The sequence below is a fragment of the Myotis yumanensis genome, unplaced genomic scaffold, assembly GCF_028538775.1.
Source record: "Myotis yumanensis isolate MYYU_CA2020_CCGP unplaced genomic scaffold, mMyoYum1.0.hap1 SCAF_17, whole genome shotgun sequence".
In the NCBI taxonomy this organism is placed as follows: Eukaryota; Metazoa; Chordata; class Mammalia; order Chiroptera; family Vespertilionidae; genus Myotis; species Myotis yumanensis.
The window spans coordinates 6,395,647-6,419,291 of NW_027223768.1; the positions used below are offsets into that span (position 1 = coordinate 6,395,647).

General features: G+C 40.8%; 1 protein-coding gene across 3 annotated transcripts in view; it reads left to right on the top strand.

The window, feature by feature from the left end:
• Nucleotides 1-23,645, top strand: part of CEPT1 (choline/ethanolamine phosphotransferase 1) — a 33,041-nt gene that overhangs the window by 5,175 nt on the left and 4,221 nt on the right. The window contains exons 1-5 of one of the 3 annotated variants that reach the window (XM_070396454.1): nt 1,432-1,535; nt 2,122-2,531; nt 5,063-5,210; nt 7,245-7,386; nt 18,819-18,903. In XM_070396454.1, the coding sequence (XP_070252555.1) occupies nt 2,193-2,531; nt 5,063-5,210; nt 7,245-7,386; nt 18,819-18,903 (714 nt within the window). In that variant the 5' untranslated portion in view covers nt 1,432-1,535; nt 2,122-2,192. Of the gene's footprint in view, nt 1-1,431; nt 1,536-2,121; nt 2,532-5,062; nt 5,211-7,244; nt 7,387-13,831; nt 13,917-18,818; nt 18,904-23,645 lie in introns of those variants that run through there. The other 2 variants (XM_070396452.1, XM_070396453.1) reach the window with 2 other exon arrangements.

Here is a 23,645-nt window from a genome sequence, read left to right on the forward strand (position 1 = left end):
CTAGGATGTGACTACCCACCATGACCTGCCGTTAGCTATGCTCAGACCATCCTGCGTGGTTACTTTTGGTGTCTGAGTCTGCAAGGCCCACCATGCAGGCCTCCCCTGAGCTTGTCGGGTTTAACACGTGGCCCCTTTTTCGTGCAGTTATCAAGCTCCATGACTGATTGTGATTTTGGATGCCACTTTAGATCTTTTGTGACATTGAAATTTTGGAAATTGTTACTTATGGTAGTAGAGAGGCAAGAAGTCCTGGACATGTTTTGATACTAGATCCATTGTTGAGATGTCCTAGACCCCGGATCACATTCTGTGTCCCATGGTGCGGCATTTCTGGGAATGTCACAGAGCGTTCTGGGTATCTCTCTACCAGAAGATCAGTGTGCACCCTTTTGGTACAATGCCACTACTTAAGATTATTCCTTTTGTTTTGTTTTGTTTTTTTCAAGTCTCTTACGGCTTCTTTTTCTCCTGCTCCCTAAATGTGAGTTTCCCACAAGGTTCTTTGTTTCATTTTCCCTTCATACCTCATCCCTTCGAGAACTTTCCTACTTTTTAGCCTTAAACTAGACTTTAGCTTCTAAAGTGATAATGATATTTTCATCTCGTACCCAAACTCCCAGGCATTTCATTTTGTCTGAAACACCTGTACCTAAAAGGTGCACATCTGTATTTCCTACCCTCAGCCCCAGGTCCTCTCTCATCCCCCACCCGCCACCAAAAGCCAAATAACCAGCTGATTCTTCTTCCCAACCCCTGTTCACAGTAGGACCACGAGTCTCTGCTGATTACTTTTTTCCTCTGCTCCTTCTAGTCCCAAAGTACTTTCTCTTGACTCTTCCTTTTAAATAGAAATTACTTAAAGACTTGACTGTCTTTCATGTTTCCATTTTTACCAACCTACTCTAGGCCCTCACCACTTCAAACCTTTGAAGTCTCCATACTAATTGTTGTTTGTTTATTTATTTTTAAATTCTCAACCAAGGACATGCTTTTATTGATTTTAAAGAAAGAAGAAGGGAGAGGGAGAGGGAGGGAGGGAAGGTGAGAGAGAGAGAGAGAGAGAGAAACATCCATGTGAGAGTGAAACATTGATCGGTTGCCTCCCGAGCATGTCTTGACCAGGGATTGAACCCATAACCTAGGTATGTGCCCTAATCAGGAATCCAACCTGTGACCTTTCATTGTATGGGCAATACTCCAATCAACGGAGCCATACTAATTTTTAAATGTTCTCATTATCTCTATTCTGATTAATATATATCTATCCTATTAATCTTGAAAATACACGTCATTATTTTCTTACACTGCTTAATAACAATAATTATGTTATCTCTAATATGTTTTGAGTCACGGACTTCAGGGATTAAACTCAAAGTCCTTTGTGAACAGTCATCACCAATTCACGTAGCCTTTTTCCTTATCACTTCAGTTCATCGGTCACACTGCTGATATCGTCTGTCCTCTGAGAGTCACCTTTTCATTGCTCTTGACCCCCCCCTGGAATACTGTCTGTAGAGAATCCTTTTCTACTGGTGAGAAGTTTTACCTTTTATTTTAGCTTAAACAGGAAACCTGTGTTTGTCTGGACCTCACAAGGAAATCAGCCCCTCTTTGCCTTAGTTTCACTTTCTGTAAAAATGGGTATAATTAACAGTCTTTACCTTCGGGGGTTGTTGTGAGGATTAAATGAGTTAATATGGGAAACATGAAAACATGCTTTAAGATTTTCATACATACTAAGTGCTCAATAAATGTCAACTGTCAGCATTAAATAAAAAATCTAGTTTAAGACCCACGATGTAAATACTCATTTGCTAGCTCTTGGGGTATGCCTTTGGACCTCCGTTTTCATGTATTGGAAATGATTCGATCACTTATAAGATTTGTTCCATTATAGTGCTGAAGGCAGTGAGGTAAAAAAAGACCATGAGCTTTGAAGTCACACTGTAAGGGAACAGGAAGCACCATCAATAAGAACTAAAACGAAAAGCAAACCCCTGGTTTTGTGGGTCTGGTTTGAAAGTCTATTACCAGTTTGACTTTTTATTTTTTTAATTTACTGACATTGATGTAATAATGGCTGACAAAACTTTTGTTTACACCTCCCCTCTCCCCCAGGTAAAGACCAGCCACAAAAAGCTGTAAAGCAAGATAAATTATTCTCTCCGAATAAAAGAAAGCCAGAGTCCATGAGTGGCCAGCGGTCGTCCAAGAAACGATGTGGGGACGCGCGCGCGGAGTCCCCCGTGGGCTTCGGGCACATGAGCACTCCAGGGTGCGTGTTAAACAAGTTGTTTCAGCTGCCCACGCCACCGCTGTCCAGGCACCAGCTCAAGCGGCTGGAAGAGCACAGATACCAGAGTGCCGGGCGGTCCCTGCTGGAGCCCCTGATGCAGGGGTACTGGGAGTGGCTCGTGGGAAGAGTCCCCTCCTGGATCGCCCCGAACCTCATCACCATCATCGGGCTGTCCATAAACATCTGCACGACAGTCTTATTAGTCTTTTACTGCCCTACAGCTACAGAGCAGGTAAGGAATTTCTTCATGACTATGACGCACATTTGTTACATACCAGCAACACCGTCATTGAGGTTTCTAGGTCAGTCTAGCTAAAGATCAGATACTCTGACAACTTCTTGCCAACTCTTTTCAAATATCCTGCCACATAAGATATTTTAATGAAACTTGCTACTGCAACCTACCTCATACACTATGGGTACGAGAAACCGTAAGTAGAGGGTGGACTCTGATTCTGGTAGGTAAATTAATGTTAGTGGGGATTAATACGTCCCTTTTAGAATCAGTAAATCTCAATTCTTTACAAAAGAGTTTTCTTTCTTTTTTTGGGGTGGGGAGGGAGGATGGCTGAATACAATCTTAGCAAAGTTTAAAATAATCAGAGAGAGCAGTCTGCGGTAGCGAGGTACACGCTGTACATCAGTCATATCCAAAGTGTCGTCCTCTTCCTTCCAGGGCGATTGTTGAATATCGCTCTTCTCCCCCGTAAACACATGTGGCTGGTAGACCTCCGATATCTCTGTGGTTCTAAAAGGCGAGAGAAGTGTAAGAAAAAGTCAATGTCCCGGTTCCCCTGCTCTGTGTCCCGCTGTGGCTGCCGTTCAGAAAGGAAGCATGGGATAGCTTGGGGACGCCCTCCCGGGCTGCCTCAGACGCAGTGTCTACTGCTGCTTCCTCTGTTTCCCTCTGAGCTCATTACTTAAAACCAAAACTGAAACCAGGACCCTTCATCAGAGTGGGTACATCGTGTACTTCTTTGGTTTTAAAATGTCCTTGTCAGAAAGTGAACTGCGGTAGTTAGGCAGGGGAAAGAACCAAACGTGTGTGGTGCCCGTATTAATCAGAATGGTTGGTCACACGGAACCCAAGAAAATAGAAGGTGGTTCTCAACTAAAGGTGTTAAAAGTGACCCTGAACCATGCGTCATAATGGGCACACATTTCTTGTAGGTTTTAAGCTTGAAATAACAATTTTCTAAGTAGTCGTGTCATATGATTTGTCCTTACAGGTGAAATTGTCATCATCTATCCTTTTCTGTTTTCATCGATTCATAGTTGAATTTTTTTTCCCAGAGCTCATTTCCCCCTCATCCTTGAATAACTAGTTTAATTCCTCTTCAACTACACAAATCCAGTCCATACAGATTGAATGGACATATTCTGGTTTTTCCTCATTTTCTTAACTATCGTACTTTACATCAGTCAGGAACCTTACAAAACAAAAGCCAGTCTAACTTTACATATGATGGGGGACGGTTTCCCAGGGCAGGCACTAAAGGCTTATGTAGAACAGGGCAGGATGGAGAGGGTTACTCGGGTGTGACCCACTCGGTACGGGCAGGGCAACAGCCAGTTCCGGGAACCAGCTGACAGTAGGAGGGGATTTCCCGGAAGCCACCTCTGTTCTGGCCCGGGGCCATCTGGACCTGGCCAGCAGGCCCTGCAGTGGTCAGGCCGGGACCTGTCATGAACTAGTCTCCTCCACAAGTATGTCCTTGGATTCTTTCTTTTTTTTAAAAAAAATATATTTTTTTTTATTGATTTCAGAGAGGAAGGGAGAGGGAGAGAGAGATAGAAACATCCATGATGAGAGAGAATCATCGATCGGCTGCCTCCTGCAAGCCCCGCACTGGGGATGGAGCCCAAAACCTGGGCATGTGCCCTGGCCTGGAATCACACTGTGACCTCCTGGTTCATAGGTTGACACTCAGCCACTGAGCCACACCAGCCGGGCTGTCCTTGGATTCCTTATTACCTGTGCTTTGAGCTGTTTTACAAGTAGCTTACTTGAGGTCCTGACAGCTACTTCCAGATTGCCCACATCTTTAGAGATAGAGAAGAATAACAGGGAAGCGGGTCGATTCCAGTAAAAGCCCTCCAATTGTACTGAGTTTGCATGTTTTTTGTTTTTGTTTTGTATTTCAGAGAGGAAGGTTAGAGGGAGAGAGAGAATCATTGATCAGCTGCTTCCTGCACGCCCCTCCTGGGGATGGAACCCGCAACCCGGGCATGTGCCCTTGACTGGAATCGAACCTGGGACTCTTCAGTTGCAGGCCGACACTCTATCCACTGAGCTAAATGGGCTAGGGCTAGGATGGACTTGTTTAAGCCAGTGTTTCCCACATGAGTTTAGCATGGAAGGTGTTTTTGTTTGTTTGTTTGTTTTTCCATGTAATACCTGTAAACATCTGGAAAGATACAATTTGGGAAACAAGGTACTACATTATTCATTCACTGACTCTTAGAATCTAAATGTTAGAAAGAATCTTGTAGAAATTACTGAGTCTCATCGATCATGGGATTTCTGTCATGTCCTTGGGAAGTGTAATCCAGTTTCTGCTTGAGCACCGGTACTAACTAAGGCATTTAATTCTTTTACAGTTCGGATGGTTTCAGAATGTTTTTCATTATGTAGCACCTGGATCTTCTCTCCCAGAGCTTCCAACCAGTAGTGCTTCTCTGGAAAGTGAAGATAAAGCATGTTAGCCAACCATAGTAATGAGTGTGTCTTAACAGTCTTGCTTTTCTTGTGTTATTGTGCAGGCACCTCTGTGGGCATATATTGCCTGTGCGTGTGGCCTTTTCATCTACCAGTCTTTGGATGCCATAGACGGGAAACAGGCGAGAAGAACCAATAGTAGTACTCCTTTGGGAGAACTTTTTGATCATGGTTGTGATTCACTATCAACAGGTACTATTGATTTTTTTAAATATTAATGATTAATAGTGACAAAGGGGATGTGACAAACAATGTTAGAATAAATAGGAGGCTTATGGTGGTATTATGGTTATCAGAATGGTGATTTTATATAAGTTTTAGTATTCCCAAAAAACTGTAAAACTGGTTAATGTTTGTTCATTATTCGCTATATTGGGAAATTTAGAATTTATATTAATTTCCACTAAAGTTCTTTTTAACCGGAGTATTATTATTTTGGCACCAGTTATTTTAAAAAATCTTAGGGCATTGTTGTCATCATCAAAAAAATCTCATAAATTATAGATGTGAGTACAATAGTGGAAGACTAGGGAATTCCTAGTCTTTAGATGGATATTTTGTAGATATTTAAAATTATATCGTAGATTTGGGGTGCAACTATGAGAAAAGGACTAGAAAAACACACTAATGTGCTAGCGATAGATGAGTCACTGTAGTTAGATTATAGGTGATATGTCTCTATTTGTACTGTGTGTAAAGTCATATCTCAGTACCTTTTTAGAGGGCAAAACAAGAGATTTAGGAACTAAATGACAGTTTCTAGCTAGTCTTCACCACCACCCACACACTTACTTTTAATTAGTTCTCTAGTTGGTTTGTTGTCATTTGGCATAGCAGTGAAAATATTTTAAAAGAAAAACAAAACCCTCAATAGTTTTCCCTCGTGGACTCAGATTTGAAGATGTGGGTGCACGTTAAAGTTACTGTTTCTATGTATCCTGACAGCAGAATGATAGGTATCCTGTTTTATTTTAAGTGATAGTCATTTTTGCTCTGTAGTTTTGAGTTCGAAACTTTTATAGGGAAGTCCGTAACGATATCTGCTAAGTAAGAAAAGACGGCTATCCATCTGAAACAAGTAGGTCCCTTTGTGAATTATTTTTTTCTTGTCTTTTTTAAAAATATATTTTTATTGATTTTAGAGAGAAAGGGAAAGGGAGAGAGAGAGAAACATCAATGATGAGAGAGAATCATTAATCGGCTTGCCTGCTGCACACCCCACACTGGGGATTGAGCCCGCAACCCAGGCATGTGCCCTGACCGCACTGACCAGGAATCGAACCATGACCTCCTGGTTCATAGGTCGATGCTTAACAACTGAGTCACACTGACCAGGCTAATTTTTCTTTCTTTTTGACTCTGCCTTGTCATTTTTTATTTTTTTTTACTGCTCATTAGTACACTATCACTAAGTTGGGAGAATACTCCAAAAAAAAAAAAAAAAATGCTAAAGTATTTTAGTTGCTTTCAAAAACTTAGGTTTTACTAAGTGTGTAGATCAGGGGTCACCAACCGGTGGTCCGTGAGGTCCAAAAGGTTGGAGACCGCTGGTGTAGAGAAAGAAAAGATTGAAATTACAGGTAGCCCTACCTGGTTTGGCCCAGTGGATAGAGCGCTGGCCTGCGGACTGAAGGGTCCCGGGTTCGATTCCAGTCAAGGGCACATGCCCGGGTTGTTGGCTCCATCCCCAGTGGGGGGCATGCAAAAGGCAGCCAATCAATGATTCTCTCTCATCATTGATGTTTCTATATCTCTCTCCCTTTCCCTTCCTCTATGAAATCAATAAAAATATATTTTTTTAAAAAAAGAAGAAATTACAGGGTAAACTATAATGTAAAAGATTATATTCTTTCTTATTTATCATTGATAACTGAGATTGTACATTTACAGCATGTCTTTCTTTTGCCTCTAAAATTATTTCAGCTGAGTGTGGGGCCTTCTTGTGTCTGTTTTTTTTTTTTAATCCTGGAGGATATTTTTCCATTGATTTTTTAGAGAGAGTGGAAGAGAGAGGGAAAGACAGAGAGAAATATTGGTGAGAGAAACACATCGATTGGTTGCCTCTTGCACTCGCCCCAACCAGGGCCCAGGCCAGGGAGGAGCCTGCAACTGAGGTTCATGCCCTTTCGGTCCGCAGGCCAGTGCTCTATCCCTAAGCCAAACCGGTCCGCTCAGTGTTTTTTTACGCAGATTGTTCAGGTGTCCATTGTGATCTTTCTTTTGCAGTGTTTGTGGTTCTGGGAACTTGTATTGCAGTGCAACTGGGAACAAATCCCGACTGGATGTTCTTTTGCTGCTTTGCTGGGACGTTCATGTTCTATTGTGCGCACTGGCAAACATATGTTTCTGGAACATTGCGATTTGGAATGTAAGTAGCACTTAGTGGTTATTTTGTTTTATCTTTCAAGCAACAAGAATGTTGCTTATAGGTATTTGAATATTAGGTATTGGTCAAATTACAAAATTAGTTTAGTAAATGAAAGAAAGTTGAGAACCCTCATTATTCTAGCTATCACCTAAGGGTCTCCATTATGTGTCCTTCTATCACAGTTTTTTTGGTTTTTGATTTTTTTTAAAAATTGATTTCAGAGAGGAAGGAAGAAGTAGAGAGAGATAGAAACATCAATGATGTGAGAGAATCATTGATCGGCTGCCTCCTGCATGCCCCCTGCTGGGGATAGAGCCCGCAATCCAGGCATGTGCCCTGACCAGAATTGAACTGGGACCTCCTGGTTCATAGGTTAACGCTCAACCACTGAACCACACCAGCCGGGCCTGTGTTTTATTTTGATCTATGAAAATTCATTTTCAGGAAAGAAAAAGATACTTAAAAAGAGCAAAGAGCAACTCTAATTTCTAAATATCGTAGCTTAATAAGGTTTTATTCTTTTCACATTGTTTAATTTATGAATCTATAAAAATATAAACTCTTGGTAATTTGATTGACGTGAGCACACCATATAGGTTATTACTGCCAACAAAATGCCTAAGAATTTAAAAATAAAATACAAAAACTCCTTCAAACTTCAAAGTGAATAGTTCAGCGTAGTGACCCATAAATATTAATGAGTAAACCAGTCTTGGAATGAGGTTAAGGGTGGAATTGACCAACTGGTGTTTAAGTATCACAGATCCTATTTATACAGCTTAAGTTAATCTTTTATTTTTTTCATGGTGTAAGATTAAAAGAGAAAGAACTTGAAAAAAGACTCAGAATACATCATGAAATGTCAAAATAAAAATCTGATGGTAAATGATAGAACATCTTAACCTAGTCTCTAATTAAGATGAATCATTAATGGAGTTTTGAATATTAGATTCATAATGAATTTAGTTGTTGAGGTTTTGAAAAATACAGTGCATAGAAAGTCAGGTGTTCCCTACAAGTTTAGTTGAGATGACTTTTGCTAAACTTATTTAAATGTAATTTAAGATGTTCTTATGACAGTAACTAAATAATTATTAATATTTTGGATATTAACTAAGAGACATGTCTCAATTTTAAAATAAAGGGGTTTAGAGAACATGTTTAAGGCCCATTTTAAGATGTTATTTTTATTATAAGAGACAATAGTGGACGTGAGTGTCCAATTGAAGACTATGCATTCATCAGCAGTTTAAAAATGATCAGTGCTCAGAAAATATTTAAAATTTCTGATACTATTTTTTTAAAATATATATTTTATTGATTTTCTTACAGAGAGGAAGGGAGAGGGATAGAGAGCTAGAGACATCGATGAGAGAGAAACATCGATCAGCTGCCTCCTGCACACCCGCCACTGGGGATGTGCCCGCAACCAAGGTACATGCCCTTGACCGGAATCGAACCTGGGACCCTTGAGTCCACAGGCCGACGCTCTAGCCACTGAGCCAAACCGGTCAGGGCATCTGATACTATTTTTAAAAAGCACTATTTGAAAATATTATGTACCAATGTTTTTTTCCTCAGACTTCTACAATCACTTGGTTTGCCCTAATTAAGTGATGGTACTTTTTACTATCTGGATTTCACACAGTTTGTGTTCCATTGGTATGATCTCAGAGTTAACTTTCAGGCCCTTATTTTGAAAAGGTGTCTGTCACCTGACCCTAATGTATTCTCTTCCCCTTTAAGTAAAGCAGCATCACCCACATGGTGGGAGCCCCGAGGGAAGGAAAGCGAGAGCCCTGGTAGCAGGGGAGGAGGAAATGGATGGTGTTTGTGGGCATGACTTGCTCTTACAGCTTTCTGTTCGCCAGCCTTAGCGTTGTCCTGGTGGCGTATTCCTTTGACGAAATACGTACTTGGAGAACTGTGGGCAGCGCCACATCATTAGCACATCAGATGCCTCTAGGGGAGTGGCAGGAGCTAGGGCTGGAGAAGACCCAGAAGATCCAGGGCCTTTGTCCTGCCCAGAAATGTGAGCTTTGATCCTGAATCTGTGGGGACCCTTCGCAGGACCTAACCAGGCTCAGTCTGACAGCATTCTGATGAGTGGATTGGAGTGGCCGTGACAGAAGGAAGGAGACCCCTTAGGAGGCATCAGCACAGTGAATGTAAGGAGTGAACTCGCACAGAGACTGCTGTGGAAGAGGAAGGGGGAGGTTGGAGATTTAGAGGTAGAAACTGTAGGACATCTCTGTCTGGATATGGAGAGTGAGAGGGAGCGGAGACTGGCATGACTCCCACATCACCTTCTCAGGTGGGTGGATGGAAGGCAGAGAAGGCACTACAGGAGAAGGAGCCTTTTGAGAGAGAGAGAGAGGAAGGGAGGTAGAGAGAGAGAAACACTGATTTGTTGTTCCACTCAATTAGGCATTCATTGATGGATTCATGTAGGTGCCCTGACCGGGGATCGAACCCCAAACCTTGGCATGGGGATGACACTCCAACCAACTGAGCTGCCCGGCCAGGCCGGAGGAGCCTATTTGAAGGGAGAGTTCCGTCTAGAAGATGTATATGGGGGATTTTAAACATCGGATAGGATAAGAATAGCAGAAAACATAGAAAGCAAGCCTAGAAAGAAGCCCTTGAAATTGAACAGCGGAGTAGGAGGAGGCATACCGGAATGGATTTTGAAAGAGAACAATGCTAAGTGCTGCCAAGACTCAAAATGAGGACAGAGAAGTGTACATTGAATTTGGCAGTGTGAGGCCGTCAGAGTGGTTTCTCTGTAGTGGGCAGAAGCCAGATTGTAGGGGTGACACGTGAAAGGAATACGTAAGCGCACAGTTAGCGCAGGCCACGTACAGAATGGGTGGCTGTGGTGGGAAGCAGCAAGAGAGAACGTGGCTCAAAGGAGGGAAGGTTTTATATTTTGTAAAAGTTAATTCCCACTAATTTTTAATGGGAAAGGTCCCAGCATACACAGGAAGTCGACTAGAGAAGAGGGTAGGGTAAAGACAGGAGCGACTGGCACTGCCTTACAATGGTGTGAAAATTACAGTGAGATATTGAGGCCAGTTTGCGTTTAACATCTCCATTTAAATTAAATAGTATTATAAGGGATTGGTTTTGATTTGGGAAAATTGTATACTATTTTCTGAAATCCTGCATTCACATTAAGGCAACGCTGAATTGATATTTTTAAATTAAAAGTAAGTTACCGCCTTCATAGAAATATGCTGCCAATGCTTTACATTTAAGAAGATATTTATCCAAATGCCAGTGTATATGGAGTAATAACGATATTTTTAAAGAAGTTCTAAAAACGCCATGTTTTGCGAGAGCAAGTAGCAGAGGAACATGTCTAAGGAAGCCAAGTCTGTGTCGTGGAGGAGAAAGCCCAGAGTTTATTTTGTTTAATTAGGAAGGGCAAGGGCAACCCTCAAATGTAGTTTGAATAAAGAAATTTTTTTTTAATCCCTTCTTCTTACTCAGAGGAAAGTGGAAGCAGCCTTAGGCCCCTTAGGAATTTTATTTTTAAATACTTATTTTAATTATTTTGATTTTTACACACATGCATGAAAAAAATCACGAGGATTTCTTTTTATATACCATAAATTCAGGTTGCTATACCTTTAATAACCTTATAAAACAATGTTTGCCAAATTAAAAATTTGTATTTGTTTTCCTTAGTCTCCTAATGTCACTATTTTTAGTTCCTGTTAAATGTGCTCTTAGTACCTTGAATAAAGAGGCCCAGTAATTTAGTTCATCCATTACTAACTAATTTCCACTCAGCATCAGGTATTGTGAGTGGCCGGTGTGAGCTGTACCTGCCGGCACTTTACTCTGGTCACAGGTAAAAGCCGCCTTGTGCAGGGAGCAGTACCCACCACATCCGTACCCAGGGCCTGTCCTGGCGGTGCTTCTGGTCTGAGCAAGTGGAGCTGCTCATCGGACCCTCCCAGGCCAGCTGAGCCCGTCAGGATCGTTATTATAAGCCTGGATAGGAAAGGCTGGGGAGGGAATAGGTTTAGAGGCTAGAACTTCGTAGAAGGATTGAGTCCATGGGAGAAGATAAGAATTATGAGTTGAAGCTCATTTGTAAACACTTGTAAAATATTCTTTAAATTGTTTGTCGATCATATTAAATGCAGGAGTTCACATTTCCTCTCTTAAGGTCTAAACCCTCCGTATCCAGGTATTTTTAATGTATAACATGTAGATGTCTGTGTAGAATCATTTTAATAAATTAAATGCTTAGAAACCCTAAACAATCCTTAATGAACTATATTTATGCAAACCGTGGGCCCTAAGAAATCTTTAAGATAGAACTCTTTCTTAAATTATCATTTCAGAAAAAACAACCTTCGTTTTTTAAAAAAAGTCTATTTTTATTGATTTCAGAGAAGAAGGAAGAGGGAGAAAGAGAAAGAGATAGAAACATCAATGATGAGAGAGAATCATTGATCGGCCGCAACCTGGGCATGTGCCTTTGACTAGAATTGAACCTGGGACCCTTCAATCCGCAGGCCGACGCTCTGTCCACTGAGCCAGACTGGCTAGGGAAAAAAAAACCACAACTCCGAAGTTACCTTTTCAGGAGGAAAAAAAAAGAAAGTAATTATAGTAAATTGAACTCAGGCCAGTGTGTCTTGCCTCAAGTGTCCTCTCCAAATGGCCTCCTCTGTACATTAGCTTGGGCAAGGCCCTAACCTTCATGGTCCTCATTCTCTAATGTATAAAGTAAGAGTTTGGGATTAGGTGACATCTAAGGTTCTTTCTGCGAGCCCATTAAATTTACAAAGATTACTTCCAGAGTTCTTATTACTTATAATTATGGCAGGTAGAGTATTTTTCTTCACTTTATTACATTTTTTTCTATAATTAAATGAAAAAAATTAAGAGGCTATGTATTCTACTGGTAGTCTGACAAATCCAGTTCACCTTCTTACCCAGGTAACCTCTACAGCAGAGCTAGGGAACCGTTTTTTCTGCCAAGGGCCATTTGGATATTTATAACATCATTTGCTCAATATTATTCGCTTAATATAAATTTATGTTGCTATGAAAAAAGCTCCTAGATTTATTGAATTTCAGGTTCCACCTGCAGTTCCCTTGGCAGGGCCAGACCAAATGATTTTGTGGGCCTTATATGGCCTGAGGGCTGGACGTTCCCCACTCCTGCTCTAAAGAATAAATAGTTGAAAACCTCCTAGTCATTAAAAACTATTAATGTCTGATCCACTTCCTGTGCATTGGAAATGAGGAAACTTCTTGTCGAATGCCTTGATAGGATCTGGATCTGTAAATGTTTAAGATTTATCACGTGGATTATTGAACACCAAAGATTTCCCTTTAGTTTCGGTTTTCCCGTGTATTTTTTCTCAGCAATGATTCACTCATTTGGACTCTGCCCATTTTATCAAAAAATCATAGATAATATCCTAAAACAACTATATGAATGTAAAACCTGAGTGCAGTTTGGACTCCGGATCAGCAGGTGAAATTGTGGGCCTTGACCATTAGCACTCCTTGGTTCTTAGGTTTGATTGTGCCCATTTTATTTGGAGCCTGTTCTAAACCACTAGCTTTTTTCTTTTTTTAATTTAAATTCTTTATTGTTTAAAGTATTACATGAGTCTCCTTTTACCCCCATTGACCTCTCCCCAGCCACCCCCACCCCCAAACTAGCTTTTATCTTGTCACCAAAATTTTTTTAGCGATTGAATTGGATATTTTATTTACTTTGACCACTAATAAACGTTTCCAGTGTAGTAGAGAGTGACAGCTGGAATTAAGGGAAGAGAAAGAGGAGAGGGTAAGATTCTGGACTAGAGATGATCAGGAAGCAGAACAATGAAAAGGCCACTTTGATTTTTGCTCTAACCAATTCCTAAAGGTCACCCTTCCCCACTCGCCCTTACCCCTTCGAGTGTTAATGTTACTGAGAGCAGAGGTAGGGGCGAGGTGAGTGTGGGGTGGTGAAGGGATGCGAGATATCCGTGGTTTCCCAAACACACAGATGTCTGTACATTGGGGCTGCTGGGAAGCATTTACCACAGGCCTGTCCAGATAGGTGCTGGCGCTCACGGTACCTACCTCCCAGACGGTGTGATTATTTAACAAGCGGTAGTCACCATTCCTAGGCCACTGAGAGCCGACTTGTGTTTTTAGTTCTGGTGTTTCCAGCTGCCGATTTACAAGTCATTTATTCAGTGTTACGGTTTTAATTTTTACGCTTTGCTACTATTTGGATTTGGGTAAGAAATGTCCATGTATGCGTGGGAGGATGATAGTATTGTATACATCGTATTGTTGAAACTTTAGATGTCATTATAAGGAGAATGCTACATTTTAAATCTCGCTTTTTAACTTATTTTAGTAGGGCTCTTTAGCAGAAGCTCTGAGTAAAGCTATTTTGAAATGTTTGTTTCCTTATGCATAGATTCGATGTTACAGAGTCCCAGATCATAATTATAATATGCCAGCTTCTCACAGGAACCCTGGGACCTTGGTTCTGGAACTCCACGGTAACTGCTAGATTATTCATGCTGTCCAATGAACAATGGCATGAACTCAATGAAGACAGCACCTTTGTCATGCACAGAGTAATTAAAAAACAAAAAATCAAAAGTCTGGTGGTATTTCACAGGCAAACAGGTTATTAGAAAATGAATAATTTTCATATATAATAGGGCAATAAAAATCCACCCTATTAAACAGAATTTTTTAAAAATAATATTTTGATCTGATGCTAAAAACAATTCTCTCTCCCATTTACCTATTGTAACCAATATTATTTTTGCTCTATGTAATATTTTCAAAAACAAATACCTTTCCACCATGAAATAGAATTCTTTGGGTATTTATATTTTGAAAACAATAAAGCAAGCAGAGTTTTCGTTAGATACTTAAGTCGAGAGAGCTTTTTATAACGATATAGAAAAGATTCCATTTACTCTTTTCACTTAGCGTATCATTTAAGCTATGTAGTACTAGTGCTTCTGCTTCTGTGTGCAGTGATTTTGTTTTTAAAAAATTAATGCTACAAGCTGTTCTCGCTTCTATTATGTTTAATATTTTCCTCTCTTGTGCTTTTAAAACTAAGTATCTTTAGCTTTCCTGTTACTGTAGTCATCCTTTGACTACTTTCCTTTTCAGGTTGTGCTTTTTAATATTAAAAACATATTTCTGTAGTTAATGCTAAGAGTAAGAAACATATCTTTTTCTTCATATATTAGAAGTCTGATTTTGACCTTAGGACTTTTAAAATTTCAAGATTTATTAGGAAATGGTTTCCCACTAGAATAGGCCAGAATCCTTCACACTTTAGAATGAAAGAGTTTATTTACAAGAAAAATAGAGCTTTGATTCTGTTTATTTTGTAAATCTAGTTATTCAGTGGCAGTAACGATGACTTTGGGAACAAGTCAATAGTGAGGGATATTCTACAACTTTTTTTTTTTTTCATCAAAAAAATTTAGCATGTGGAGAATACCGAGTACTCTAGGCATGTTTTAAGAACAAAACTAAAGCCATTTCCAATGGACTTCACAATATATTTTCATAATTATTTGTGGAAGTCTCTCCTGGGGTAGAATCATGTGCCTCGTTCAGGGTGTCACCCTATAGCACTCCTTTCCTGTTCACCTGTCTTTGGTACTCTCTCCTAAGAACTGAGGCTTTATGCTCACTGCACTTGTCTAGATTTATAATTTTCCATAGCTCATCTGTTACTATTAATTACATTCACCAAAGGTCACTGTCACCACTATTCCTAATGAAATTAATAGTCAAGATATCGACTATATTGTTTACTTTCACTGTGTTTATCTGTGATAACTAAGTGCCCTATATTAAGAGGTCCCTCCTATTAAAATGTTTTTGAAAACTAATGCATTTTCATTTTAACATGAAAGATGCTTTTCCTCCACATACACTGTCTTCCCTTTCACCAGTTACTGCGAACCTGCAGATGTCTTCTTTTGCTTTTAGTATTTGTCACTTTAACTGATTTGCTCATTTAAATGAAATTGTCAGATATACTTTTTTTTCTTACAGAGTTCAGGGGAAAAATAAGCTTCACAACAAGTGGTTATTTCTAATTTGTTTCCAAATTAATTTCATTTATTAGCATTGAAACTGCCTATGTCAGCTATTGCCTATTAGGCTGTGCCATTTTAGAGAAAATTGTGTGAGAAGACGAGAAGCATCATCCTGAAACGTATAAACATCTCAGTGATAGCAAGTTAAACACCTGTGACAGACGTTTGTCCCTGTTGACTCATAGTCTAAAATTTAGGAGAGTTTGGTCATCATTGTGTAGGAACAACACTTACTGTCTCTGCCATGGGCCCGTGGAAGTCATTTTGCCTATCTCACTAAATGTCTCACCTTTAGGATGGTGGTACTAGGTCCTGCCTCCCAGCGTGATTTTGAAGATTAAGAGTAAAAGAATGTAGTGTGTTAACTATAGTGACTGGCATATAATAAGTGGTCATTACCATTATTACTAATTTCAGACCTGTGTTAGTAATTCCCGATGGTCTCCAGGTTTCTTCCGGAATTGATTGTGCTAGTGTGAGTGGGAGAATACGCCTGGGAACCCTTTATTTAACTCCAAGATGATCACTCAGTGAGGTGAGAGGACTGTTTTCCAAGATGAGAAGGACAGGCTGCCCCTTAGCAAACTTGGATCCCTCTTGGAGGACCTGCTCTACGCTAGCCCTTGGCTATTCTCTTCTTACTCAAAGTCACTAGACAGGTTATTTTTTGTTTTTGTTTTAAGTCTTCAAAGATAATCTAAAGATCCAGGTAATCATTCACATGGTAGACAATACTGTTTTAAATAACTCAGCTTACCTTAGAAATAGACATTTAGACTTCCTCTGTAGATAACACTTGAATTTAAAATACTCATGGTTATCACTCAGCTGTACTGGTAATTATTTAGCATTAACCTAAGCTTGCCATGCCCAGTTTGCCCCTTATCAAGGGCAGGAAGTTAAATATCGGAAGGCAGTGCATTGCATTTCAAGCTAATCTTTACTCCAGGCTGCCAGTCTTCACCCCACCCCTGGTATTTCTGGTAACATACATAAGGAATGCCTTATTCTGGTTATGCATGTTCCCTAGCACCTCAGGTCCATTTATGAATAATTGCAAATCTGCAGTTAATGGCAATCTAATCTTTGAATAGGATTCCAGGCATCTTCAATGACTTTTGAATAAAATGCTTCTTTTGAAATAATAGCTCACAAGTCAAATTGTACAAATCTGGGTTTCTTTGACTTGGTGAATTTAGCCCTAGTGCATGTGTTAACCAAGCTGGTAGCCAACCCAGATTACAACACAATTATATTTGCTGTGTATAGTTTAACAAAAAAAAATTATGTTTGCAAATTTGCAAGTCTATCTTTGAAATGCACACAATACGTAAAACATTCTGGGCAAAGGTGATTGGTGATTACCATGCTTATCAACTCTCCCCGAATGTCAGTTAAACCCCTTCACACCCTCACTTAATACTGAGTTGTCTTGGAATTCGAACCAAGTGCATGTGGTAGGTATCCCAGTTTGGGGCTTTGTAAAGATCTTTCATGTTTTCTATTCTCTTTTACATTTATCCGAGGTACAAATAATTGCATGAGGTTCCCTCCATTTTTATTTTGTAATTCTATACTTCTGGCCCTTCCCCTCCCACAAGGCTACTTCATATATCCAGCAAAGTGTTGTAAGATGTCTGCCCTCCACCCGAGACAGAGCCGATCGTCTCTGACACCTGCTTAGCCTCCTGAGTCTGCTACTGAGTGTAATTTTCCTTATTGGCAACACCACTCACCAGGTCAGCTCTACAGATTCTTTTTAGCCTAACCCAGTCCATTTCCCCCCCATAAAAAATGTGTATATCAAGATAACTGCATCACTGTATGTTTGCAGCTTAATCAGCTTGTTTAAAAACCATTCTTGAGCACACAAAGATCAGGTTTTTTTAGCGGTGAGAGACCGGTTTCAGCCGAGTTACTTGCTGTGGGTGTGAGAGCTTCCGACCCTTAAACTGTTTGTTCTCAATGTCAGCTTTAGAAATGAGTGCTCGGCTCTGCTCTGGGAGTTGAACCCCCTGGCTGCTGTTGATACCTATTTTTCTTAGACTTAAAAAAAAAAAAAGCTTACTTTCATAACAGATAAATCACTCACTTTGTTTAAAAACTAACATTATAAAAAAGATACGTAGTTAGTGGTCTCCTCCCGCTTCCTCTCCCAGCGGGCTGATTCCCAGGCTGCCCTCCACTAGGTAACTACTGTTCTCAGTTTATGATTTATCCTTCCAGCAACTTGTTATAGAATTAATGGCAAAAATAAAAAGTAGAATATTTTTATATAGAAAAAGTAACAGACACAATCTAGAACATAGCTGTTGGTTTTTTACCTATTATGTCATTAGTGTGTGTCTATATCATTATGTAGGGAGCTGCCCCACTCTTTTTTAAAAAGCTACCAAATATGCCACCGAGGCACCTGATTTCTGGGACCACACCCTCATTTCTAATTTGCTATTATAAATAACACGGTAAGGAAACACCTTGTGCGAACATGGTGTGCAGGCATATCTGTAGGGTAAGTTCTCAACACTCAAAGGCCTTTGGATCCAGGCCTCTGAGGACGAGAGCCTCCAGGTTTGACGAAGTGCCGGCAGGAAGGGAACCCCAGTGTAGGCTTTGCTCCTCAGTCTTTTTGCCCGTATTCTTTTTTCCAGACTCTCGGCCTTCTCATTTCTGCTGCCCTGTTTTTGCACCACGTTTGCCTCTTTTTGACTGTACGGTCATTTCCAGCTACCTCGAAGCTAACTCTTGACTGCTTTCAATGTCTTCTTTCCAGAAACCTTTTGGTAGTTGACCTAATAAACATGAGAATTTGACAACTGGGTGGAACTTTTTTCACCCCCGTACCATGGAAGGCATGACATGAGGATGTCTAAAGGGCAGTCCGTTGTACAAGGTCTCCGTGGTTTATGCGACTAGTGAAAGCTCTCCATTCTGCTGGATGCTACAAAGCAGTATTTCAAGATCTCGTGTTATACAGCAGTCCAACGCAATCCTCTGCTTGACACTCAAAATTTAATACACACACTTTGTTTTTTCTTTTTGGTTGGAAAGGTTAAGCTCTGGTTTTCAGCCCAACCTCAGTCAGAAACTTCCTTTGGAAAGGAGGGGTTTTTATTGCTCTGTGAAATTCATCAAATTAAATGAAAAGGCTCTGGATTTTATTTGATTTTGCTCATAACAAATTTGTGACACCTCCTCTTCCCCTTTCCTCGATATTTGAGATTTTTGTCGATTGTGCATGATAGAGGAACGCTGCTAAGCTTGCAACTAATGAACTTGAAATTGTTTTGAGTAATTCTGCTTTTTTGGCTTTTTGTACCTAATCAGAATTGATGTGACTGAAGTGCAAATCTTCATAATAATCATGCATTTGCTGGCAGTGATTGGAGGACCACCTTTTTGGCAATCTATGGTAATTTCGTTCACATTGTGTATCCCATGTCATGCATGTTGTCTTTTGCTTGTGTTTCTAATATAGGATAACACGGTTACAGGGTGAAATGTAAAATTATTTTGTTTTTTTCTGAAAACGAAAGGCTCACAGCAGTCGGACACCAACTTCTCTCTAGGGCCTGGTGGATTTCACTAGCACAGCTACGTGGTGCCTTAGGTGCCGGCACCCCAGGGCTGGTTCTCAAGGCGCTTTCCAATTATGACTTGTCACTCCATTTTACTAGTACAGCTGAGGAAACAGCAGGGAGCGTGAGATAACCAATGACGTGGTTAAATCGGCCCTTTTATTCCATTTCTGAACTCAGTTTTTTGGTCATATGCTTCAAGCTGAATGGCAGATTTGGGGTAGGAAGTTAACTCTGGCCCCCAAACAGAACCGATGCTATTGAAGCCAGTGCCATAGTGGGTTTTTGGTGTGTGGTTTTTTTTAACAAGCCACGCCCTAGGTTTTCAACCTGACCTAAACTCTAGGCTCCCCTCCAGTCCCAAATTCCCTTCCAGAAACCTCTGGCAGAGGGACTGTGATATGTGTGCCATGGAGGCTCAGACACAGGCTCAGGAGCCCGCCTGCCTGAGTCGGCCCCAGCTCCCATCTGTGGGAACGTCACCTGTCAGCTCTCCGCTGCTTACTTCCTCCTCTGTACAATGAGGACAGCAGTCCCGACCCCATCGGGTGATTTTTGTGGATTAAATGAGTAAATATGTGTAAAGCACTTAGAACGGTGCCCATCACACAATAAGCCTCAAATGTTGCTGTTCTTACACTTAGAATATACCCTCCAGATCTGAGCCAAAGTAGTTTGTCCTCCCTGGCCCGGTTAACCCCGGACCGCTCCCACCACCCGTGCAGAGTACAGTATTTGTCACTTATTAGGTGTTACCTTACCACAAAGATTTACTGCTTCTGTGCGAACATAGTTCTTAAAAACCAGATTAATTTTAAGGTATAAGGGAAGTTTACCGAGCAAGAGCTTTCCCTCACCGAAGTCACTTTATGATGGTAAATTAGATACTTGAGGAAGTGAAATTAACACACTTCCCTAAGTATTTATTGCCAGAAATTATTTAATGCCCTTTATTTGGGGGGAGGGGTGGAGGATGAAGGGATAAAAATAATCTATAGTCAACAAGAAAAAGTTGGAAACTATTTAGTCATGTACGTAATATGTACGTAATACCATTCAGATTCACATCTTTCCTACACGCAGTCTCAAAGCCAATATGGTCTTCAGTGAAATCTGACATCTATAGATCTCACTAGAGAATTTTATTACTTTTGCTCTCCACTAGGTTAGTAGTTATTTTTTATATAACTGCATTTTAAAAATAATTCAGCCATAGAGGAAGGATTTTTCTTTTCCTAAAACTAGATCATAAAGCCTAAGCCCAAAGCCTACCCCCACTTAAATTTGTTATATGGCTTTATGTTTTATTCCAAAATCTCCGCCCTCCCCCACAAAAAAATTATTTTGAATATCTTAAACATAGATAAATAACCATAGTTTTAGCATACTGATGACAAAAAGGAATGGGATTCTTGCTTGATCATCCAGAAACAAAGCCAGCATCAGGTATGTAGACCTGTCCATCTAGTTATCCTCATCAGTATGAAGCACTGTTGTACGTGAAGTTACATATTCACTTAGGCTACACACATCCCCTTATTCTTTGGCTTTTGCCTGGCAGTAAATTTGCTGCAGGTATACTTGTTGCCTTTTTTAAATTAGGATTTATACACACATCAGAGATGTAATTTTTTTAAAGGATCAAATATTTTGTCCTATCTTTATTGATAATTAAGAAAGTATAATCATCCTTTTTTATTAAGTGTTTTACAAGGAACCCTCGGGCTCCAGGCTAACCTGGAGTTCGCAGACCCCCCAGTCCAGTTTCAGGGTTAGGGAGGTGAGTAGCAGAGGGAAACCCCCCACCCTGTCTTACTCGCATCACTGGTCCTCCTGTCACCATCAGTGGATGAGAAGGGAGGACTTCACCTCCTGGTGCTGTTTGGGGGCGTAGAGAAAAGGTCTGTGTTTGAGCAGACGGTCCCCAGGAGAGTCCCACAACTGACCGCAGGCCACTGCACTTCACTGTTTTCTTCTGACTTGGCCCTAAGCATTTATGGCTGAACATGTTCGTTCAGGAAAGAGTACTATGTATAGTGTTCCCACTTACCTGGGTGCCAAAGTGGAGAGATGGTTTATTTAGGGCCTAGATGTGAAATTTTCATCTCTTCTGAGGTTGATGTCATAAAATGGAAAATGCTTTCTAAGTCCTCATTCAAAAGCTTTTGCTAATATTCAGAAAGCAAATTTATGGCAAACAAACAAAAACAGTGCAGAGGTCTTCATAACGCTGATTGCAGGAGATCAGCTGCCGTGCACAGGTAAGTGGTTCGTGTCCGCTGCTTATGGAGCACACATTCTTGCTGCTCTTCTTTCTCTTCAGAGAGACCAGTTTTTACCATTTTGTTTTGTTTGGTTGGGTATTTTTTGTCTTGTTTTTGTTTTCTTTCTTTTTCTTTTTCTTTTTTTTAAGGAAAAAATACTTTTATGCACAAAAGTCCACTAGGGCGTGGTTTACATGTTGCAAGAAATAAAATAACACATTTTTGTGTGTGTATTGCTTCCCAAAGGAATATATCCGTTTGGAACGCCTGGGAACTATCTGTTATCGTATCACTCTTTTGAAATAGGGGGGGAGGGACATACAACTTTGAAGGGGACCCACAAATAATCCCCACATGGTTACTCTCACTGACATTTGATTCTCGTAAATGTACTAGTTGATTAAATGTGTGTGTGTATTAAGCCATGAGACACCTTATTCATTAGGTAAAGTATTTACAAATAGTCATAGCCCACATTCTTTGGAAGAAAGTATCTATACTCAAAATAGTACTTTCTATTTTTGCTGAAATTTATAGAACCTGTAAGAACACTTTATTATGCTCATAAGAAAACTAGTGTAACAGTTAGTAACCGATATTCTACATTAACCCAAACCATTGAACCAAAACATGGGTCCATTGTCAATCTGGCAAATTGAGGGTTTAAGATCTTTTTTCGACTTCCACCCTTTTCAAACATAAATTCCATTAGATTAGTATTACTTTGGATGCAGCCAGGGAATCCAGAGGGTTTTTCCCTGGCTGTGGGGCAGGCCCCAGGCCCCAGGAGAGCTTTTCTTGTCCTGGCCAGCCTCGGAGGCTCCGAAGCCCTGGAGGCCTGAGGTAAAGGTGTCTTCGCGCAGCTTTCTGGCTGCTCCTGCAGAGTGGATGCACTGTGGCCACCTTGGATGCGTCCCAGGAGGACAGAGAGAGAGAGACTGGGAAAGACAGTGTGCCCACCCTCCTTAATCTTGGGTGTGAGGTGCCAGTGGCAACACTTCTGGTGCTTTTTGTAAGCGGAGCAGGTGGTGCCGATTTTGAAGGGCTCATCACCGGGAGAGGCTCGGGATCCCGCTGGCCCCAGCGTTCCCTTCACTCGGCCTCCGATTTCCTGGTAGCTCCCTTCCCAGTTCCCTCTCAATGTGGGGCCCCGTGTGTCTTATACGCTCGCAAAACTAATTCCACATGGAGAGTAAGAGAAAGGGAGTGCTTCATCCAGCAGGTGTGTACTGAGCCCCTGCAATATGTGGGGCTCTAGAGAGAAGGTAAAAATCAACTCAAACACAGCCTTACACCCAGGAGCTCAGGGTTGGTGCCTGTGGCCATCACATGATGGGTGAACAGCGTCCTCAGCATGTTTCTGGTACTTGCTTCTGAGTCTGTTCTTGCTCACTTTGGGTCCAAGCCACTTACTAATTTGCCTGGCTTTGCTAATGTTTCTGCTTCTTCTCTCTTCTTTCAAAAGGCAACCATTTCCATGATCCTAAAGCATTTTCCAGATTTTAAATACAGCTGTGACGCTGTCCAGCCCAGCTGTGCACAGCTCTCAGCAAGGCCAGCCTTGGCGCTCATTCCACCCGCTGGCCCACATTCAGGCAGGCCCCTTAATGCCTTGCTGCTTTGGAAATGTGGGAGAGTGTAGGGTTTCCCTCTTGCCAGACAGGTCCTTTGTCACGGGAGCAGACAGGGAGCCAGCCCGCATTTGGAGTTTCCGCCGGGTGCACCAGGTTCGCACTGCAATAGTTCTAGTTTTCTGAACTAGAGCAGAAAAATCTCTTGGAATTCAAGCAGCCATGGTGTTGGTTTTCTCTTTTATGGAAAACAAGTTTTGGATTCGTCTGTAGGGTTTGGAGATCAATTAGGGAAGGAGGACAGCATTGAGGATGGTCCAGGGAGGTCTGGGCTTGATTTTTAAGTTGACCTATTTCATGTTAGAAGCGTAAACACCACCACAGTACAACTTGAAGTTCAAACAGTTGATTCCAACATTTATTTTTTTTTAGAGTTGCAGTTTTGCAAGAGGTCATAGAGTTGTGTAAACAAACAGAGGTCTTAAGAATTTTGAAGAAATTGAGGAGCTAAACATTAAGAATTATATCTACTAATTTCACTGCAGTTTTATACATATGAACAAATAGAAAATCTCAGATTTCCTATTTGGTTTTAAAAGTGTAGGCAGATGGCAGCCTAAAAAGTGTCAGCAGCCCTCATTAAATTGTTTTCATTGTAAAAACTCATTGCCTGCTAAGCCTGGGCTTTGGAAATCTTGTTCCTATAGTCATTTGTTTCTATTTCTAGACTCATCATTTTAT